The sequence below is a fragment of the Argopecten irradians genome, chromosome 6 (genome assembly GCF_041381155.1).
Source record: "Argopecten irradians isolate NY chromosome 6, Ai_NY, whole genome shotgun sequence".
NCBI lineage: Eukaryota > Metazoa > Mollusca > Bivalvia > Pectinida > Pectinidae > Argopecten > Argopecten irradians.
In genome coordinates, this window is record NC_091139.1 from 26,708,447 (window position 1) to 26,731,741 (window position 23,295).

General features: G+C 37.5%; 2 protein-coding genes across 5 annotated transcripts in view; one reads left to right on the forward strand and one right to left on the reverse strand.

Annotated features, from left to right (window-relative positions):
- The first annotated feature begins 781 nt into the window (after positions 1 to 781).
- Positions 782 to 6,284, forward strand: LOC138326420 (mucin-2-like). Its single transcript, XM_069272530.1, has 3 exons — positions 782 to 1,428; positions 1,898 to 3,454; positions 3,677 to 6,284. Exons 1-3 carry the CDS (start codon positions 782 to 784, stop codon positions 6,282 to 6,284), a joined length of 4,812 nt encoding a protein of 1,603 aa, XP_069128631.1.
- A 5,235-nt stretch (positions 6,285 to 11,519) lies between these two features.
- The window catches only part of LOC138325488 (caspase activity and apoptosis inhibitor 1-like), a 230,883-nt gene continuing 219,107 nt past the window's right edge, over positions 11,520 to 23,295 (reverse strand). For all 4 annotated transcript variants that reach the window (XM_069271177.1, XM_069271179.1, XM_069271178.1 and 1 more), the window contains one exon: positions 11,520 to 12,458. In XM_069271177.1, coding sequence (XP_069127278.1) covers positions 12,018 to 12,458 — 441 coding nt within the window. In that variant the 3' untranslated portion in view covers positions 11,520 to 12,017. The remainder of the gene's footprint in view (positions 12,459 to 23,295) is intronic.

Below are 23,295 nucleotides of genomic sequence, written 5' to 3' on the forward strand. Positions count from 1 at the left end.
ATCCATGTCGGATCAATTTCGCACATAACACTGATTGTTAATGCCTTGACTGTTTTGTTGTTGTTGTGCTATTGTCCTCAAATCAATTGTCTTATAGCTCATTGTTAGGTAGACATTTATCATGTTTCTTCATGTTGTCATTTATATTACTATCATTTTAGTATATTACACTTTTTATCAATAACATTTTTGAGCATTTCTATAGCAAGCTATTCGTTCAGCTTAACTTTTTTCTTTCATTAAAATTTTGTTCTAGTGTAATGAGTGGATATAAAGTGTATGAATCCGTTTTTCTTTCAAATTTATCATCATGAATCATTGAAAAGCTATACTTGCATGACCTACATCTGTCCATTGACCTTAAGATTCTAAATGAAATAAACGGAACTTTCATATCATTGCCTGTTGTTCCCCAACACCAACATATATCCTTGTCATGTTGTCCCCCTACACCAACCAATATCCTTGTCTTGTTGTCCCCCACACCAAGAGAAATCCTTGTAATGTTGCCCTCCACCACACCAAGAGAGATCCTTGTCCTGTCTTCCCCAACACCAACAGAGATCCTTGTCCTTTTATCCCCCACACTAACAGAGATTCTTGTCCTTTTGTTCCCCACACCAACAGAGATCCTTGTCCTGTTGTCCCCCACACCAACAGATATCCTTGTCACGTTGTCCCCACACCCACAGAGATCCTTGTCCTGTCTTCCCCACACCAACAGAGATCCTTGTCCTGTTGTCCCCCACACCAACAATGATCCTTGTCCTGTTGTTCCCCCATGCTAACAGAGATCCTTGTCCTGTTGTCCCCCACACCAACAGATCTCCTTGTCCTGTTGTCCCCCACACCAACAGATCTCCTTGTCCTGTTGTCCCCAACACCGACAAATATTCTTGTCCTGTCTTCCCCAACACCAACAGAGATCCTTGTCCTTTTATCCCCAACACTAACAGAGATTCTTGTCCTTTTGTTCCCCACACCAACAGAGATCCTTGTCCTGTTGTCCCCCACACCAACAGATATCCTTGTCACGTTGTCCCCCACACCAACAGAGATCCTTGTCCTGTTGTCCCCCACACCAACAGAGATCCTTGTCCTGTTGTCCCCCATACAACAAATCCTTGTCCTGTTGTCCCCCACACAACAGATCTCCTTGTCCTGTTGTCCCCCCACACCTAACAGATCTCCTTGTCCTGTTGTCCCCCACACCAACAGATCTCCTTGTCCTGTTGTCCCCCACACCAACAGAGATCCTTGTCCTGTTGTCCCCCACACCAACAGAGAACTTGTTTTGTCCTGTCTGTCCCCCACACCAACAGAGATCCTTGTCCTGTTGTCCCCCACACCAACAGAGATCCTTGTCCTGTTGTCCCCCACACCAACAGAGATCCTGTCCATGTTGTCCCCCACACCAACAGAGATCCTGTCCTGTTGTCATGTTGTCTCCACACACCAACAGATCTCCTTGTCCTGTTGTTCCCAACACTAACTGATATCCTTGTCCTGTTGTCCCCACACCAACAGAGATCCTTGTCCTGTTGTCTCCACACACCAAAAGAGATCCTTGTCCTGTTGTCCCCCAAACCAACAGATATCCTTGTCCTGTTGTCCTCCACACCAACAAAGATCATTGTCCTCTTGTCCCACACACCAACAGAGATCCTTGTCCTGTTGTTCCCCAATACTAACAGAGATTCTTGTCCTGTTGTCCCCTCGGCAAGCCTCGGGTTGACCGGCCAAAATCTTTCACTCGGGTTGAGATATCATTGTCCACTTCACAGACCCATGTAAGATTCTATTAGTCCTATTGCCCCCCACACACAAACAGAGTTCCTTATCCTGTTGTCCTCTCATAACAAGAGATATCCTTGTCCTGTTGTCCCCATACCAACAGCTATCCTTGTCCTGTTGTCCCCAACATCAACAGAGTTCCTTGTCCTGTTATCCCCACACCAACAGCTATCCTTGTCCTGTTGTCCCCCACACCAACAGAGATTCTTGTCCTGTTGTCCCCCACACCAACAGATATCCTTGTCCTGTTGTCCCCCACACCAACAGAGATCCTTGTCCTGTTGTCCCCCACACCAACAGATATCCTTGTCCTGTTGTCCCCCACAACAATAGACACATTTTTGTCCTGTTGTCCCCCACACAAACAGAGTTCATTGTCCTGTTGTCCTCCCATAACAAGAGATATCCTTGTCCTGTTGTCCCCCACACCAACAGAGATCCTTGTCCAATTCCTCACACACCAACAGATATCCTTGTCTAGTTGTCCCCACACCAACAGAGATCCATGTCCAGTTGTCCCCCACACTTACAGAGATTCTTGTCCTGTTGTCCCCTACACCAAGAGAGATCCTTGTCCTGTTGTCCCCCACACCAACAGATATCCTTGTCACGTTGTCCCCACTCCAACAGAGAGTCTTGTCCTGTTGTCCCTCACACCATCAGAGATCCTTGTCCTGTTGTCCCCCACACCAACAGACATTTTTGTCCTGTTGTCCCCCACACAAACAGAGATCCTTGTCCAGTTGTCCTCCCACACCAACAGTGAGCCTTGTTCTGTTGTCCCCACACCAACAGAGATTCTTGTCCTGTTGTTCCCAACACCAACAGAGATCCTTGTATTGTTGTCTCCATACACCAACAGATATCCATGTCCTGTTGTCCCCACACAAACAGAGATCCTTGTCCTGTTGTCCACACACCAACAGATATCCTTGTCTTGTCCCCTCACCAACAAAGATCCTTGTTCAGTTGTCCCCCACACCAACAGAGATCCTTGTCCTGTTGTCCCCACACCAACAGAGATCCTTGTCCTGTTGTCCCCCACACCAACAGAGATTCTTGTCCTGTTGTCCCCCACACCAACAGAGATTCTTGTCCTGTTGTCCCCCACACCAACAGATATCCTTGTCCGTGTTGTCCCCCACACCAACAGAGACTCTTGTCCAGTTGTCCCCCACACCAACAGATATCCTTGTCCTGTTGCCCCCCACACCAACAGAGATCCTTGTCCTGTTGTCCCCCACACCAACAGAGATCCTTGTCCTGTTGTCCCCCACACCAACAGAGATCCTTGTCCTGTAGTCCCCCACACCAACAGAGATCCTTGTCCTGTTGTCCCCCACACCAACAGAGATCCTTGTCCTGTTGTCCCCCACACCAACAGATATCCTTGTCATGTTGTCCCCCACACCAACAGAGATCCTTGTCCTGTTGTCCCCCACACCAACAGATATCCTTGTCCTGTTGTCCCCACACCAACAGAGATCCTTGTCCTGTTGTCCCCACACCAACAGAGATCCTTGTCCTGTTGTCTCCACACACCAAAAGAGATCCTTGTCCTGTTGTCCCCCAAACCAACAGATATCCTTGTCCTGTTGTCCTCCACACCAACAAAGATCATTGTCCTCTTGTCCCACACACCAACAGAGATCCTTGTCCTGTTGTTCCCCAATACTAACAGAGATTCTTGTCCTGTTGTCCCCTCGGCAAGCCTCGGGTTGACCGGCCAAAATCTTTCACTCGGGTTGAGATATCATTGTCCATTTCACAGACCCATGTAAGATTCTATTAGTCCTGTTGTCCCCCACACAAACAGAGTTCCTTATCCTGTTGTCCTCCCATAACAAGAGATATCCTTGTCCTGTTGTCCCCATACCAACAGCTATCCTTGTCCTGTTGTCCCCAACATCAACAGAGTTCCTTGTCCTGTTATCCCCCACACCAACAGCTATCCTTGTCCTGTTGTCCCCCACACCAACAGAGATCCTTGTCCTGTTGTCCCCCACACCAACAGATATCCTTGTCCTGTTGTCCCCCACACCAACAGAGATTCTTGTCCTGTTGTCCCCCACACCAACAGATATCCTTGTCCTGTTGTCCCCCACACCAACAGAGATTCTTGTCCTGTTGTCCCCCACATCAACAGCTATCCTTGTCCTGTTGTCCCCCACACCAACAGATATCCTTATCCTGTTGTCCCCCACACCAACAGAGATTCCTGTCCTGTTGTCCCCCACACCAACAGATATCCTTATCCTGTTGTCCCCCACAACAATAGACATTTTGTCCTGTTGTCCCCCACACAAACAGAGTTCATTGTCCTGTTGTCCTCCCATAACAAGATATCCTTGTCCTGTTGTCCCCCACACAAACAGAGTTCCTTGTCCGGTTGTCCTCCCTTAACAAGAGATATCCTTGTCCTGTTGTCCCCCACACCAACAGAGATCCTTGTCCTATTGTCCCCACACACCAACAGATATCCTTGTTTAGTTGTCCCCACACCAACAGAGATCCATGTCCAGTTGTCCCCCACACTTACAGAGATTCTTGTCCTGTTGTCCCCTACACCAAGAGAGATCCTTGTCCTGTTGTCCCCCACACCAACAGATATCCTTGTCACGTTGTCCCCACTCCAACAGAGATCCATGTCCTGTTGTCCCCCACACCACACAGTCATTTTTGTCCTGTTGTCCCCCACACAAACAGAAATCCTTGTCCAGTTGGCCTCCCACACCAACAGAGAGCCTTGTTCTGTTGTCCCCACACCAACAGAGATTCTTGTCTTGTTGTTCCCAACACCAACAGAGATCCTTGTATTGTTGTCTCCATACACCAACAGATATCCATGTCCTGTTGTCCCCACACAAACAGAGATCCTTGTCCAGTTGTCCCCCACACCAACAAAGATCCTTGTCCTGTTGTCCCCCACACCAACAGAGATCCTTGTCCAGTTGTCCCCCAGACCAACAGAGATCCTTGTCCTGTTGTCCACACACCAACAGATATCCTTGTCTTGTTGTCCCCACACCAACAGAGATCCTTGTCCTGTTGTCCCCCACACCAACAGATATCCTTATCCTGTTGTCACCCACACCAACAGCTATCCTTATCCTGTTGTCCCCCACACCAACAGATATCCTTATCCTGTTGTCACCCACACCAACAGATATCCTTATCCTGTTGTCCCCCACACCAACAGATATCCTTGTCTTGTTGTCCCCACACCAACAGAGATCCTTGTCCTGTTGTCCCCCACACGAACAGATATCCTTATCCTGTTGTCACCCACACCAACAGCTATCCTTATCCTGTTGTCCCCCACACCAACAGATATCCTTATCCTGTTGTCACCCACACCAACAGCTATCCTTATCCTGTTGTCACCCACACCAACAGCTATCCTTATCCTGTTGTCACCCACACCAACAGCTATCCTTATCCTGTTGTCACCCACACCAACAGCTATCCTTATCCTGTTGTCACCCACACCAACAGCTATCCTTATCCTGTTGTCCCCCACACCAACAGATATCCTTATCCTGTTGTCACCCACACCAACAGCTATCCTTATCCTGTTGTCCCCCACACCAACAGATATCCTTATCCTGTTGTCACCCACACCAACAGATATCCTTATCCTGTTGTCCCCCACACCAACAGAGATCCTTGTCCAGTTGTCCCCCACACCAACAGAGATCCTTGTCCTATTGTTCCCACACACCAACAGATATCCTTGTCTAGTTGTCCCCACACCAACAGAGATCCATGTCCAGTTGTCCCCCACACTTACAGAGATTCTTGTCCTGTTGTCCCCTACACCAACAGAGATCCTTGTATTGTTGTCTCCATACACCAACAGATATCCATGTCCTGTTGTCCCCACACAAACAGAGATCCTTGTCCTGTTGTCCCCCACACCAACAGATAATCTTGTCCTGTGTCTCCACACACCAACAGAGATCCTTTTCCTGTTGTCCCCCACACCAACAGAGATCCTTGTCCTGTTGTCCCCCACACCAACAGAGATCCTTGTCCTGTTGTCCCCCACACCAACAGATATCCTTGTCCTGTTGTCCCCCACACCAACAGAGATCCTTGTCCTGTTGTCCCCCACACCAACAGAGATCCTTGTCCTGTTGTCCCCCACACCAACAGATATCCTTGTCCTGTTGTCCCCCACACCAACAGAGATTCTTGTCCTGTTGTCCCCCACACCAACAGAGATCTTTGTCACGTCCCCACACCAACAGATATCCTTATCCTGTTGTCCCCCACACAAACAGAGATCCTTGTCCTGTTGTCCCCCACACCAACAGATAATCTTGTCCTGTGTCTCCACACACCAACAGAGATCCTTTTCCTGTCGTCACCCACACCAACAGAGATTCTTGTCCTGTTGTCTCCACACACCAACAGATATCCTTTTCCTGTCGTCACCCACACCAACAGAGATTTTGGATTTACGCTTTAATAAAGGACAAGAGGCCTAGAGGACTTAACGGTCATAAGACAATGTAACCTTGGCACCATTTGAATAGGAGGAAAAAAAGACAAAACCTGAGTGTTGATACAAAAAGAGCAATGCAAAGTTGGGTCAAATCTGTAAAAAGTATATACGAATTAGAATAAATTTTAAAGTAAACCTTCGTATTAGAATTTTTATTTTTTTGTTTAGTTAGTGTAAATTATTACCAAACCTTATGCTTAAAATTCCAATTTGCTTTGCCAACGTTAAACAACAAAACCAAACTAGAAGTCATTCAGTGTCAATGATTTTATAAATTTCACTTTTTAATCTGTGAAGATTATCTGGTTCCATTAAACCTGTGAATTCAGAAAAAGATTTTAGAAATTTTAGCCATTTTGATCCATTTTGGCCCCGCCCCTCTGGTCCCTGGGGGTCAGCCAGGACCAATATGGATATGGTGTTAAAATGCTTTCTCTAGCTAATAATTCTAACCCAGTTTGACTAATTTCCTATGAAAACAAAGCAAATAATGTTCATAAATTTTTACCTCTTTTGGCCCCTGCCACAGCCCCTTGAGGGGTAGGGGTCATATAATTCACAATTTTGATTGACCTTATGTTTTAGAAGATTTGTGCAAAATTTCATTGAAATTGCTTCAGCAGTTTTTGAGAAGAGCCGAAAATGTAACTTGTTTACGAACACACGACGGACGACGGACGACAACGGACAAAAGGCGATTAGAATAGGTCACTTGACTTCCTCTCGGATGACTTAAAAAATGGATTTTGGAAACACAGTGCAATGTGTTTTTTGAGGTCTAATATACCAAGACTTCTTATGCAGTTCACATTGGATGAGAACAGACAAAGCATGATGACTATAAATCAATTTAGTTTCAGCTTAATTTTCACTTAAAGTTTTGCAAAATGTTTTGTATATTGAGCCTTTAAAACATAAAAACAAGAAACAAGCTAGAAGAATTTTGAATGCCATTTGTTTCAAAGTAATACTCTCCTTGTAGGGAAACATGACCTGTTAAAAAATAGGGTTGACATCAACTGAATGCAAACCTCATAAAAAATCAGCACTTGTCACAAAACAGAATCAATCATTATGTTTTAACTTTCAAGTCTACCAAGCCATGCTTCCTGTCGTTTGAGCGTTACAAACCCCAACTATTTATTTTTAAATAAATAATTTGACTTACTGTCTCCATGTGTCATTATTTATCTTTTATATCAGAAATATAGTGCAACATCATGATAGAAATAGTATCTACTGTCAAAACCAACAATACTGTAAAAATATCAAAACACAATCATGAACAATTAATAAAATAATATCTTCAATAGATGCAAATAGCCTTTTAAAACTGATAGCACTATATAACATTTCTCTTATCAAACGATCTTCTTAATTATATGACATTTTCAGAGTTTTAATTGAAGAAATGCATTATTGATACATGTCAATAATATGATAAACATTTTGAATTAGAGACAAGGTACTTGAACAAAAGAGATTGTGAATCAACTACACGCCAGAATGGGCAGGACACATTTTAATTTTACACCACGTATCAAACTTCACATCTACATTAAATATACATCTGCCTGGTTAAACTCTCCATTTAGAAACACTAATTGATTATATCCTGGCCTTTCTTCCAGGAAAAATACAAAATAATAACTTTTCAATTTTCTAGAGAACATAAATTCTGACAGATAATTAGTGCCCGGATATGTTAGATGAAAAACACTAAAAAATCTCATGAATATTAAAGTGAAAAGTACACAATAGCTTCATTCATAAAGGTAGATTCACCTGTAAAGCGAATTTTGATAACAGAACTCTGCGCTGAAACCATAAGTTTTACCAGACACGATCAGATCAAAATAGAAGTGATTTTGTTCAAAATTAAGTGTACATTACTTTCCATATAAAATGGAATATTTATATGATTCTTTTAGACATAAGTTGTAATTATTTGTATCCTGTATGACTTGGTAAAAGCAAATATTCATATTGATGAAAAAACCTCTAAAATGTATTCAATACAAATATGATACATTATCACTTTTTGATTTATCATATACATTGTACGCATCTGTGTCTGTAGAATATCGTTTCCAAAATTTTAAATCAAGTTTAAAACCAGTTGGTCTCATCAGGCCTAGCAAGTCCAGCGAAAGTGAAGGTCAATCGTACATATTCATTTTTTTTCAAATCTGTAAAGATTTCCTAGAGCCACTTTCCACCCTCCCTGCTCACCCCTCCCACCCCCTGAAAACTAAGTCCAATATGGCCGTCTGCATGTTGGCCATATGTTCATTGTTTCCAAAATGTTTTTAAAAAAATGCAGTTGATACAGTTAAGACTAATTGAGGACCTGCATATGCTTTTTCAGAAAGATCCCTTCAGTGCTTTATGAGAAATAGTTAACTGAATTGGGAAAATGTAAAATATAAGTTGCCTATTGGACATGCTGCAATCCATCCCAAACTGCAAAGGGCAGGAAAAAAGGAACCTCCGTATAAAAATTCAGGAAGATCCTTTCTGACCTTATTTATAGACAGAACATTATTTGAAGCCCATCAGATGACCGAGGTCTAACATTAGACCGTATAGGTGAAGGTCAATTTAAATAGCCCACCATTTGATCATGGATGGCTAATTAAAACCTAATTATGATATATCTGTATCTAATGTTAAAATCAAATAAAATATATTTACTGAAGATTTTTTGATAATTTAATTATGGTTTTCTAGATAGCCCATGCAAATGACTCGACAATTTGAATAAAATACTTTTTGTTAATATCTTCACGGTTCAGTGATTAGAGGTATTGTAAGCTAAACGTATACCGTGACATTTATATATATATATAGTTCAACACTCCCCAGCCATGATTTGGCTTCTTTGTGTTGTCGACTCGACGAAATCCATTCCAATTATTTTTGTCTTTCTTAAATTATTAAATACTCATTTTTATTCCTTTATGCATCAAAAATTTCAGATACAAATGTCAAAGCAATTAAGATCCGTATATTTTTTTAATTAAAAACTACTGAATGAGCGTTAGAGTAACAATAGAATATGGCCTGCAGCCAATTGACTGATTCAAAGAATTGAAATAAAATATTCTATGATTTGTCACCAAGGGATTTGTATCAATAATCAAATTCCGTACACATGGACTAAAGCAACTTTTTTAAAAACTCATGACCAATTTTCTTTCCCAAAAAAAACAGGTGTAACAAGATCTGTGTTCATGTAAATTATAACAACGAATTGCCTTTCAATTCACTTCTCGAGACTGAATTCATATGATAATCAAAACAGCATTAAACAAAACAAAGAAAGATCATTGGCTCACATACACATTTTATTAGTTCCTGTCGGAACAGTAACAATATCGCTGACACATGTACAAGCTCACTCAATTAGCTCCCTTTAGCTTGTACATTATAGAAATTTCACCCACAGATACCAGCTAGATATAGTCACATACATTCTCAAGTATGACATTATATAACATTGGCATACATTCTCAAGTACGGCATAATATAACATTCACATACATTCTTAAGTATGACTTTATATAATATTCACATACATTCTCAAGTACGACATAATATAACATTCACATACATCCTCAAGTATGGTATTATATAATATTCACATACACTCTCAAGTATGGTATTATATAATATTCACATACATTCTCAAGTATGGCATTATATAACATTCACATACATTCTCAAGTATGACATTATATAATATTCACATACATCCTCAAGTATGGCATTATATAATATTCACATACATTCTCAAGTACGGCATTATATAACATTCACATACATTCTCAAGTATGGCATTATATAATATTCACATACATTCTCAAGTACGGCATTATATAACATTCACATACATCCTCAAGTATGGCATTATATAATATTCACATACACTCTCAAGTATGGTATTATATAATATTCACATACATTCTCAAGTATGGCATTATATAACATTCACATACATTCTCAAGTACAACATTATATAACATTCACATACATTCTCAAGTATGACATTATATAACATTCACATACATTCTCAAGTATGACATTATATAATATTCACATACACTCTCAAGTATGACATTATATAATATTCACATGCACTCTCAAGTATGGCATTATATGATATTCACATACATTCTCCAGTACGGCATATTATAACATTCACATACATCCTCAAGTATGACATTATATAATATTCACATGCACTCTCAAGTATGACATTATATAACATTCACATACATTCTCAAGTATGACATTATATAACATTCACATACATTCTCAAGTATGACATTATATAACATTCACATACATTCTCAAGTACAACATTATATAACATTCACATACATTCTCCAGTACGGCATATTATAACATTCACATACATTCTCAAGTACAACATTATATAACATTCACATACATTCTCAAGTATGACATTATATAACATTCACATACATCCTCAAGTATGGTATTATATATAATATTCACATACATTCTCAAGTATGACATTATATAACATTCACATACATTCTCAAGTACAACATTATATAACATTCACATACATTCTCAAGTACAACATTATATAACATTCACATACATTCTCAAGTACAACATTATATAACATTCACATACATTCTCAAGTACGGCATATTATAACATTCACATACATTCTCAAGTACAACATTATATAATATTCACATACACTCTCAAGTATGACATTATATAATATTCACATACACTCTCAAGTATGACATTATATAATATTCACATGCACTCTCAAGTATGACATTATATAATATTCACATGCACTCTCAAGTATGGCATTATATGATATTCACATACACTCTCAAGTATGGCATATTATAACATTCACATACATCCTCAAGTATGACATTATATAATATTCACATGCACTCTCAAGTATGGCATTATATAATATTCACATACATTCTCAAGTACAACATTATATAACATTCACATACATTCTCAAGTATGGCATTATATAACATTCACATACATCCTCAAGTATGGCATTATATAATATTCACATACATTCTCAAGTATGGCATTATATAACATTCACATACATTCTCAAGTATGGCATTATATAACATTCACATACATTCTCAAGTATGGCATTATATAACATTCACATATATTCTCAAGTATGACATCATATAACTTTCATCAAGTACGGTGTATGACATTTTATGTTACATTCTCAAATATGACATTTTATAGCATTAATACACAGTTTACAGAATGTCATGTACTCAAGTAATGCATACTGCTGTTGATTCAGTAGAAATTACAACAAGCAAACACATTTTCGGACCTAGCTACCACCTCAATTCTACACTCACATTCTTGGTCTTTCAGCTACTTGAGTAGCAAAATGGTTTTGGGTTATTTTTGTAGACTTTTTGTCATCCATGTATCAACTAACAACATATACCGGGCATTATCTCAGTCACATGAGTAGGACATTTATTTTTGAGGTCCTTTATATATTTTACCATAGGAGTAGCTATTTTTGTGGTTCTAGATATTTTACCACGTGGTTAGCTATTTGTATGGTCCTGTATTTGAACCACATGAGTGGCACATCTATTTTTGTATTTTGACTACCATACCTAGTCATTATTTGGTCCAATTTATTGTTTAGATATTATTCTGAGAATGTTCACCCATCCTCTAACCGTTTTTCCCGTACCTCATGTGCCTTGAGCATAGCCTTAATAGCCCTTGCTCTCATCTCTAATTCAAGCAACTCCATTTGGTTTCGGGACAGGGATGGGGCTATACCCTCTTGGTTCTCAGGGTTGGCTCTTTCTTGGTCCCTGGGGTCACCTCCTTGACCCTCGGGACCCTCTTGCTTCACAGTTTTAGGAGCTTCCACATCCTCATAAGGACTTGCCTCAACTTCCGATTCCTCCATGACCTCCTCCTCCTGATCGGTCAAGCTTTCCTGGTCAGTGTGGTCACTGTCGTCCACTTCTGCCTCGTGTCCTGGTGATCCGCTGTAGGTAGAGTTGTCTTCCTTTGGACAAGGCTGACCGTCCAGTCCATCAGTGTCGGTGTTGCTATAGTGACCATCGTCCACGTCACTTGCGGCATTATGTTCCTGTGGATTCAAATGAAATGGATGAACACAGAAATGCCAATTACCTATTTCACTGTATTATGTTCAACACGAATAATAATCCTATTTTTTCCGAGCTTAATGCTACTATATCACATCAGAGCCCAAGGGGATTTTTTTCCAAGTCGTCTGTAAGCTTATATTTTTTCTCTATCATTGCATAGATATTGATTAAGTTAATAATTAGATAAAGGTTATTTGACAGCACCAAAAGCCATTTATACAGGCGTTTTAAATGCCCTAGTAACAAGGGAGGCTGAACCCGGCACACAACTTAGTGCGGCCCAAAACAAATTCACTGGCCATAATACAACATCCATAAATTTGTGTCTGACACGGCGCACAAAGAATTTTTCATTTATCAGGGTCAGCAAAGTAGCAGAATTTCAAACATGCGATATTGATTTTTGGGTGTTTTACTAGATGGATGGCTACTCTCTGGCTATTGATTATATTGTAGTGCATTAAACCCAGAATATCCCCTGTCCTACTTGAACTTAAAGTGGCACAGATGAATTTCTGACATTTATCATCTCCTAAAATATTCAAAGAGATACTGGACTTGATTGATAGAGTGGACGATTCTATCTCCAGATTACGGATCACTTTACCACTACCAATAGTTTACATATACTAAAGTATTTTTCTCTGTTGTTTGGCTATCAAAATTGTTGAGTCGAGTACGAGCTTCCAGGAGTCGAGTACCGACCTCACCCGTCGGTCTTGGACAGGGAGAGCTCAGGTTCTCCCTTTGACAACAATAAAGCGATTTAGGTTTGACCAACAACAGAGGTCTAGATTTTGGATGTAATGGAAATGTTAACATGATGAAGAGAAAGAAATGCTAAATAAATAACCTCCTCCCCTCCAACCTACTTCCAGAAATGTAGAAACATTGCCATCAGTCAATTAAATATATTATTGATGTAAAAATTATATCAACTGACGTTAGTGAATGAAAAAAATGTAAAACTGACACCAGTGAGATGTCAAAAAGAAAAACTGACACAAGTGTGATGTAGAATGAAAAACTGACATTAGCAGTAAGATGTAGAAATGTAAAACTGACATTAGCAGTAAGATGTAGAAATGTAAAACTGACATCAGTGAGATGTAGAAATGTAAAACTGACATCAGTGAGATGTAAAAATGTCAAATTGATATCAGTGAGATGTAGAAATGTAAAACTGACATTAGTAGTAAGATGTAGAAATGTAAAACTGACATTAGCAGTAAGATGTAGAAATGTAAAACTGACATCAGTGAGATGTAGAAATGTAAAACTGACATCAGTGAGATGTAGAAATGTAAAACTGACATCAGCAGTGAGATGTAGAAATGTAAAACTGATATCAGTGAGATGTAGAAAAGTAAAACTGACATCAGCAGTGAGATGTAGAAATGTAAAACTGACATCAGTGAGATGTAAAAATGTCAAACTGATATCAGTGAGATGTAGAAATGTAAAACTGACATCAGCAGTGAGATGTAGAAATGTAAAACTGACATCAGTGAGATGTAGAAATGTAAAACTGACATTAGCAGTAAGATGTAGAAATGTAAAACTGACATCAGTGAGATGTAAAAATGTCAAACTGATATCAGTAAGATGTAAAAAAGTAAAACTGATATCAGTGAGATGTAGAAATGTAAAACTGACATCAGCAGTGAGATGTAGAAATGTAAAACTGATATCAGTGAGATGTAGAAATGTAAAACTGACATCAGCAGTGAGATGTAGAAATGTCAAACTGATATCAGTGAGATGTAGAAATGTAAAACTGACATCAGCAGTGAGATGTAGAAAGTAAAACTGACATCAGTGAGATGTAAAAATGTCAAACTGATATCAGTGAGATGTAGAAATGTAAAACTGACATCAGCAGTGAGATGTAGAAATGTAAAACTGACATTAGTAGTAAGATGTAGAAATGTAAAACTGACATCAGTAAGATGTAGAAATGTAAAACTGACATCAGTGAGATGTAAAAATGTCAAACTGATATCAGTAAGATGTAGAAATGTAAAATTGACATCAGCAGTGAGATATAGAAATGTAAAACTGACATCAGTGAGATGTAGAAATGTAAAACTGACATCAGTGAGATGTAGAAATGTAAAACTGACATCAGCAGTGAAATGTAGAAATGTAAAACTGACATCATACAGTGAGATGTAGAAAAGTTAAACTGATACCAGTGAGATGTAGAAAAGTAAAACTGACACCTGAGTGAGACGTAGAAATGTAAAACTGACACCAGTGAGATGTAGAAATGTAAAACTGACATCAGCAGTGACATGTAGAAATATAAAACTGACATTAGTGAGATGTAGAAATATAAAACTGACATTAGTGAGATGTAGAAATGGTAAAACTGACACCTGTGAAATGTAGAAAAGTAAAACTGATTAGCTTTAATGATGTAAAACTGACAGTTATCCAGTAATGACATCAGTGGAATGTAAGATAGGAAAACAGTAAGAGGTAGGTTAAAAGGGTGGTCAATTTGTACAGGAATTCAAGTGAAAATTACTAAAGAAGCTACCATAGTCAGGTCACATAGAATTATGTTTATTGTTGTTTTATTTTCATCAAAAGTACAGCGTTGCACTAACAAGTTATCTTTTGTATTTCTCTAATACTTGAATTAGAGAAAGATGTCTTGATTAAGCAAAATATTTGATTCTGTTTTTAATTAACAAGGAAACAGAAAAACAAAGAAAAAAATCATGAAAAAATTTGATTTATTGTAATAGCTTAAGTAGACCTGACGATGTAAGTACAGGAAAAATTCTGGAATCCCTGTCATATAAAATTACGACATTTTACAAGTAGACTTAAAACCAAAGATGTTTTTGGATATTACACTCGTAAATAAATACGGAATCACGCATTAGTCATCCTACATAAACAAGACAGGCTTTCATTTTTACGATTTACTTACAGAAGGATTCCCTCTAACAATATCTGAAGTTAATTTACAGTCCTTAATGATTTATAGAGGATGACTGTATATTCCCGCCCATTACTCACGAAAAATGTGTTTTTATGAAAAAAATGTAAAAGTTAGAACCATCGGATTCCTTCATAAATTCTAGAATAATCTTATCTTATTTAATATGTTTTTTATTAAAAAAACAGCAATTTTCTTGACCTGAATCAACAGAGTATGTATAAATGTGTGCTCAATTTGATACGTTTTTATCTTAAACGGATTGAAGATATTAAGTCGGTCAGTCCACCCTTTGAAGTAATCATCCCTCGCAGTGGTAGGGGGTGAACCAAGTTGCTTCTGATTTTAAATTTAATGAGAAAAAGGGCATGACCTATCTGATCTCTGACCCAGATTCGGCCTTGAGGTAATGGGCGCCATATGGCCAGGTACACAAGGCTCATAACGGCCATCAAACAGCATTGTTTGAAGTAGCAATCACAACTTCTCAAACACTTGTGTTTGCAAAACCATGGAATTTTTTCGGTGTTTAGAATTGTAGAAAAGAGTCGAGTATGTTGGTGTACTTTATGGGACTTCCTTGTGGTTCTGAAGTTGAAGGGAATGTTTGTCGTAAGCCAGCACTTCCATTAATACACCGACCAGCAGACATTTTATGATGAAATATACAATAACTCTGTACAAACTATAGGCCCTTGTGAGATTTCAAATCCTATTGCTTTTTCTCAGTGCATATTTAAGTGCTTGTCTGTAAATCTTATAATGGGCGAAACTGATAGACAAGAAATAGAAAATAATCACAAAACTGTTTTGCGTTGGTCACTTTTTTGACCAGGCTGTAATTGGATTCTATATATAGTAATATTTCCCAGACTATACTCAGGTATTCATGGACATGAAATTCAGTCTGGCTCCTGTTAGCCATAAAATGGGAAAATTTCAACCAATTCCACTTTGTGCTTAGTCTGACAAAAAAAATCTCTAAACTTGTTTTTTGCAGTTATTATAATAAATGAATTATAGGCATCAACTATAACTTATTTTAGTGGATTTATGTTTTGTTTCGTCATTTAACAAAATAATTAATTTCAACAAAATGATCTTGGTAAAAAAATCCTTGTTGTTTGTTTGTCTTTGTTGAATGTTTAAGCCAGCCTCACCATGGTCTTTGAAGAACATGCAAGGTTTAGGATATGAAGTAACTTACCGTATTCGACGCAATAAGCACCAATGCCCCTATAAGCACCCCTCCTCCTTTTTGAGGCCTACCTGGGCATATATTAAGACCAAAACTATACAAAACTGTATAGGTTTGCAATAATTTTGTCTTATTAAGCACTTTTTCATTTTTTTCATTTTTTTTTATAAACGCCCTGGTTACTAATTGGGTCAAATATGGTAAGTCAACTACTGTGATTCCGTATAATCCTTGATATTAGTTTCTGTTTTATGTTCTACTCACAGCCAGGTATGATACAGAGGATGTGTCATGTTTAGAATGTGAAGAAAAGTCAGAGTACTGAAGGAAAAATCACTGACCTATGGTCAGTGCCTGGCAGCTGCACCAAAGACCTGTTTCAAATTTGTGATCCAGAAAGGAAGAGCTAGTATCAGACACCTTAAAGGGACATTTCAGTCTAAGAGAACATTAAAATTTATACATATATCGGACAAACCCAGTTTTAATGGAAATTAGATCAGTCGGTTTTACTGTGATATGCCAGAAAAGTCTATGGTGGTGAAATGCGTGTGAAATGTTCAAACTCGCTCGCTGTCCGCCATTACACATTGTGGTCGAACACTTGTATGCCGAACCCTGTCCCTTGCTCGTAGAGTAAAGCAACTTTTGTCTAGAACTGCTCAAATCGCTCTCACAGTAGTGTGTTTACCTTTTTAGGTGAATTGTCTTGCCTGAAAATCATTTTTTCATCTCCTCGGTATGTAGCACATTTGTTTAAGGTGCGTGACTTAGGCTCGGGTATGGGTACAGTGTATATATTGTACCTGCTGAATCGTATTGATCAACGATTTGTAATTACAACGGTATCAATTAAAATACTAAACAATGACATGGAATTTGTCAATATTTTGTGTTATATGTTTCATAAGAAACATAGAACATTACTTTTATGCCACATTTGACTTCTTGGTTATAGAAAAAAATTAGTCTGAGTGAATTGTCCCTTTAACCACTTAGCTAACATTGTCCTGAAATGACGGGCAGGTGGGAGATTTGTCCACACACCTAATATCCAAACAACTACAATGGCCCTAAAACTCCCACTTAAAGGATAAAATATCATTCAATAACATGAAATCACAATTTCCACTGGGATAGTTCCTCAACTAGGATTTTCAAAAAATGTTAAAAAACATTTATTTCAAAAATGAAAGCAATCTTTAAACAATAAAAACTGTTCCTCCCTTCTGTTCTTCTACCCCCAGGGGCTTCATCCATAAAAAACTCTAATTCTGTAGACCTAAGGCTACCTTGTGCTAAATTTAGTTTCAATCCTCTTGGCTGTTCTAGATTAAAAGTCTTTTAAAATAAAAGTTGACAGATGACAGCCAGTGAAAAATAGGTTGAGTACTCCTGTGTCCCAGAATAACAATATCCTGACCTTTAATGACCTAATGGACTTGTAAAAGTACAAAGTCTGCCAAAGTCAAGGCATCTTGTATACTATACAGATTGGTTTTTGTGGGATTTTTTTCCCAAAAAGTTAATAAAATATAAAAACATTTTATCTTAAAAACAGTTAACTTTATGAATTTTAAAGTACCTATTAATTCATATTTATTAAAGACATTGCCATCTAAAAGTTCTGTTACATATATTTCCAAGAGCTTTATCACAGAGAATTTGTTGAGCAAAATTTTATGACTATTAAGTATATAACATAATAAAAACGGACTGGAAATTTTATACTGTAGGATACAAAACAGCTTTATCATCAGTGGATAGAGAACATTGATATCTGAATTCATTAACTTGGATGAGAGACGTTGATAAAAATCCATTTTTTATGGAATTTTTCAACAAAACATGAATTATGTATTAAACATGTGAATTTTGTGAGGAGCACATTAATTTCCATTAAAATTTCTTGTTTCCAGTGTCAAATAAAAGGTAACATTACTCATATAAAGAAAATGCAGCAACATTAACATGCGAACAAATAGCATCCATTCAAATGTTTCATCTTCAGAAAATCATGGCTACAGATTCTCACCAAACTAAATCTCCCCAAAGGGCCGACATCCAACTTCCACTTACTGCAGAAATTAATATTATAAATTGCAGAATTCAAAAGTGAAGCTTCCATCTGACAGTGACTAATTTCAAAATCTTGAGTGACAAATTAGCTTTGGATATTGAATTCAATCATCTAAAAGAACAAGATCGGAGTGTGTAATTGAAGATCCCATCGGTATAGTAAAGTTCATGAATCTTCTGTTGTAACTTAAACACCAATATCAAGGTATTAGATCCAGTAAACTCCTGACAGATTTTTGTCACAGAAAAGTAGAGTGATAGCGAAAAAATCATTCACTCCTACAGACACATTTAGACTCTTTTACTTCAAGACTTGGGACAGGCCATTGTAAAATTTCAGGGGTGGAAGGATTAAAGAGCAAAGAAGGTTTTCTCAGCAAAGGTGACAGATGGAAAGTAGGTAAGTGCTGGTTGAAAAAGATTAGAAAAGACAAAAACGTCATTCATCGTTCAGAATACCCTCATACCAAAAGACAACACACTAGGTATAACCCAATGATTTATGTTGGGTTCAAAGTGACAAAGAAATCCCGTCTGAAAGCTATCCCTTCCCCCTAGGAACCGTAATAAGCTCCAGACACAGACAAGAGTTAGCACACCTGCAGATATGGATGGATTTAGGTAAGAAAGCGCGTCCCCAGGGAGAAAAATAGGGGTTGTAAGGGGAGGTAATCAAGGACAGACTTAAGTTAGAGGTTGTAGACAAAAATGTGTAAGTCAATTCACAAATAGGGTGAAGCGATTTCAATTTGAGTCAAAATGTGTGATCCGGGTTGGTGGCATATTGCAGACTACATTAGCTAGTGTGAGGTACAGTATTGGTGGGCTTGGGGAGCCCATGCTGGTATTGGCTGGCGAGGGGAGAAGACAGAAAAAAGACCAAGGCTATTTACAATGTATGCTGGGATAAATCAAGGAAAAATGAAATAAATCGAAAATAACAATGAGCCGGCCAAATTGAAATAAAAGTGCTGCCAAATAGCAGCTGACCGTTGTCATGGCTGTAAACAGAATTTATTACAGAAGCGCTGGTCAAACCAGACAGACCCACTATCGCTACTGCTATTTTTTACACTAATTCAATTCTGAAATATATCTACATATATAAGTGTTTTTTCCTATTTTGGAATATTTCCTTGGAAGAGATCGCTAGGCAATCATGTTGCGTCTAAGTCCTATTATGGGTTGAAATTGAAACAAATATCAAAAGGTCAGTGCTGAATTACCTGCCCGATCGATAGTCCACTGAAATGTGATATTTTGGAGTTTCCCTGTCCAGCTGGTTCAAATAGTGGTCAAAATCAATAAAATGCCCGACTTAATGAAACAGTAAAATCCCCAATGATGGGCCAAGCTTGGTTTCAGCCTCGGTGCTTCAATGAGTCCATATTTAGATTCAATATGACAGATGATTTATATACAGTCGGCCTGTAAAAAATCAATCCCCACTCCCAGAAGAAAAAAAGCCAAATTACCAAAAATTCCTAAAGTTCACAGGCCAAACAAGTACAAATGTTCGACATTGACATTTTAGCCTCACACAATGATATAAACATTTCATAGAATACTAAAAACTCGCCAGTCAAATACGAACATCAATCTATTGTAAGGGATATGAATATCTATACCAAAGGGTTAAACACTGCGGGAGAGAGGTCATTCTGCTTTTGGCAACAGACTGAAATTAAAGATGGCTGCAGGGATTATATCGTTCCTGTATTTGTTCCTTGTAAAAAAAATGCAGCAATATCTATCAATTTGACCATTACAGAATAAATTTAAATCATTTCTTTAAGACCATCATATGGTCCAGACTGGTCCTGACAAAATTGATCTATTATCAAAGTTAATCCCAGCTACCATCGCTGAGAGCAGTTCAACCCCGCAACTAGGGAGTGATGTATCTTACACCAGTGTGTTGTTTATCACGAAATATTTAACATCTTGATAATAGGTATTTATTGATATAGTCTGGCCAGGGAAATTGTCTCCGTTTTCCAGTAGATACAGAATCCCACCACCCTATAAGGAACTTCTCCTCGGAGCTATAATGTCTCCGGAGTAGACATGCATTGTTTTGTCCCCACGTCAATTGATCCAGCTTTACTCTTTCTACTCTATACCCACATATTTCATTTGCGGATCTAATCAAACTTGAGACACCGACTGCCGTAATTGGCAATTAAATAAAGTAAATTTCAACAATAGGATGAGATATGAGTATTGTATTTATCTCGGGCATTAGATACCGAAGTTTGACATTGACCGGATGTCGGACTGTTAATTATAGACGATAGTCGGAATCAATAATGAAAATGAGATACCACTGAATAGAGTACTTTAGAAAAATTGGATAACGTTTATAGATCGATATGATAGTGTATAGAGAGGATTTCAAAGCTTATTCTGACATTTAATGTCTCCAACCCATAATTACATTTACATACTCGTATAAACCATTTAGCTTTCTCTCAAATTGTCACTAATTATTAAATTATTTCTAATATTATTGTTGCTCTTTATTAAAATTGTTTAATAACCAGAAATGAAAAATATCCATTTAAACAACCCTTTTGCCCTGTAAATGACCCTTGTCTTTGTGACAATGCTAATTAACCATAAAAAACCCACTTTAATCAATTTTACGAATAAAGCTTTTTTCAGGGAAGAATTGATTTTGTTTTAAACTTTGATGCTCTACAGCCAAACTGGATGAAAAGATACCATGGTTAATTTGTTAATCAATATTCTCTAATAGTATGGATACTTTTTTATTTCATTGAACATTACTAGTAATACAACCAAGTTTATAGATCTATATAATCTCAAGTTTTCAACAACATCAAGCAATTTAATAAATATCCCTTTAATAATAAAATTCCAATGGTAATAATCATTTTCAATAGCAATTCCTCTATATTTTCAGAAATATGAAATTAATGAAAAAAAAATTAATTGAAGAAATTAAAATAAAACCCACATAAATCTTGAAATCACATTTCTTTTTGACACACCTCTAAAAGAAAATCCAACATTTTTATTCCAGATCTAATAGTTAAAATCAATTTTTTTTAGCTGAAGTACATCAGGTTAGATTTTATACAATGTACTCTTTTGTTTATCAGAAATACCACAAACAGACCCGAACAATACAGATTGAAATAAAAGGAGGACTGTAAATTAACAATTAAGATGGAAAGCGACTGAACACAGAATTAGTATTCAGCAACATTAGCTATTGATAATTACACTCCCTATTGTCAAATCTCATTAGCGTAATGCTAACTTGTCCTTATAACCATTTAAACACCAAAACGTTTTCCTTTGTTACCAGAAGGAGATGTAATTTCAATGTCTTACTGCAGTTTCTTTTGTATCAAAGCAGATATTTTAAAGTGCTTCTATTTTTTTCTTCTTCCAGAGGTTTCTTTTGAATTTCCGACAAAGACTTAAAGAATTGACCTAGTTTTGAAATTCCTTACAAATTGTGTTTTAACCGCAACAAAGACAGAGAAGTTCTACCCAGAAACAGTCTGAGGTTTGGAGTACCGAGAAAAAATAAAGTACATTACAGTCATGTGTGGCACCACTGCAGGATTATCATGACTTAGTCACGGAAATACACATTAAAAATCAAACGTTCTCTGATTATCAGGCGTAGTTTAATGGCTGAATGAAACTCACATGGTCTGCAAAATGTCACATTTAATAGCTCTATGACTGAGTGCCTTATTTAGAATGAGAAAATGTGTGCGTATGTGTTAACAGTATATCATTGAATAGTTAATTTTGATTTATTGAATGTAACATGACTTGCTGATTCTAACACCAAAATTCAATAAATGCCAGAGAAAATGGTCCGGTAATTACCCTTGGCACTGATGTATAGATGTATATTAATGAGATATATATCGAAACAAAATATTAAATCTTTTGTCGTCAAGAGATATCTTAGCAAAAATCAAACCCTTTCTCATCATTAGGCATATTGACAAAAAAATCAGACTTTTGACTCGATTGACATAAAATGTAAAAAAAAATGAAAACGAGATCCTTTATTAGAGTTTTTTGAAATACTAAATCTTTGCTGGTCATCAGAGTTGTTCTCAGGCATTAAGTACCCAATTGACCAATAGCACTCATCTGTTAACTGGTGATCAGGTGTATCCAGGCTCTGTATCAGATCCTAAAGCTTCAGATTTTGTTTGGTCATTATATCTATGGTAATTAGAAATTAATCAAATTTTACCCCACTGACTTTTAATGAAGTTTGAGATTATTCTTTAAACAAAAGATCCCCGATGGATCTTAATACAAGGGCCAGCACTGAATGATCTTCATCAGATGGATCTATTCTCTGCTTTTCTCTTTTCACCCTTTTTTATTGAAAATTTCAGTAATATGGGGAAACAAACACATACTCTATTTGGTCTAATAAGTCCCGAGGGTACTTATAAAATAGATAAAATAAGGGGGGGGCTTAACAGAACCAAATTTGGACAGCCTTTCATAAAAATTATTGTCTAAAGTAAGCTATAAATCAATATGCAAATGAAATAAATTAAAGAAAATCATACATGGTTTTCAT

Excerpts from the sequence above, each read along its gene's own strand:
- LOC138326420 (XM_069272530.1), top strand. The coding sequence starts at position 782 with ATGCTAACAGAGATCCTTGTCCTGTTGTCCCCCACACCAACAGATCTC. Across the intron at positions 1,429-1,897 it reads CCCACACCAACAGAGATCCT|CTATCCTTGTCCTGTTGTCC; the intron begins GTCCTGTTGTCA and ends CCATACCAACAG. Across the intron at positions 3,455-3,676 it reads CCAACAGAGATCCTTGTCCT|CTATCCTTGTCCTGTTGTCC; the intron begins GTTGTTCCCCAA and ends CCATACCAACAG.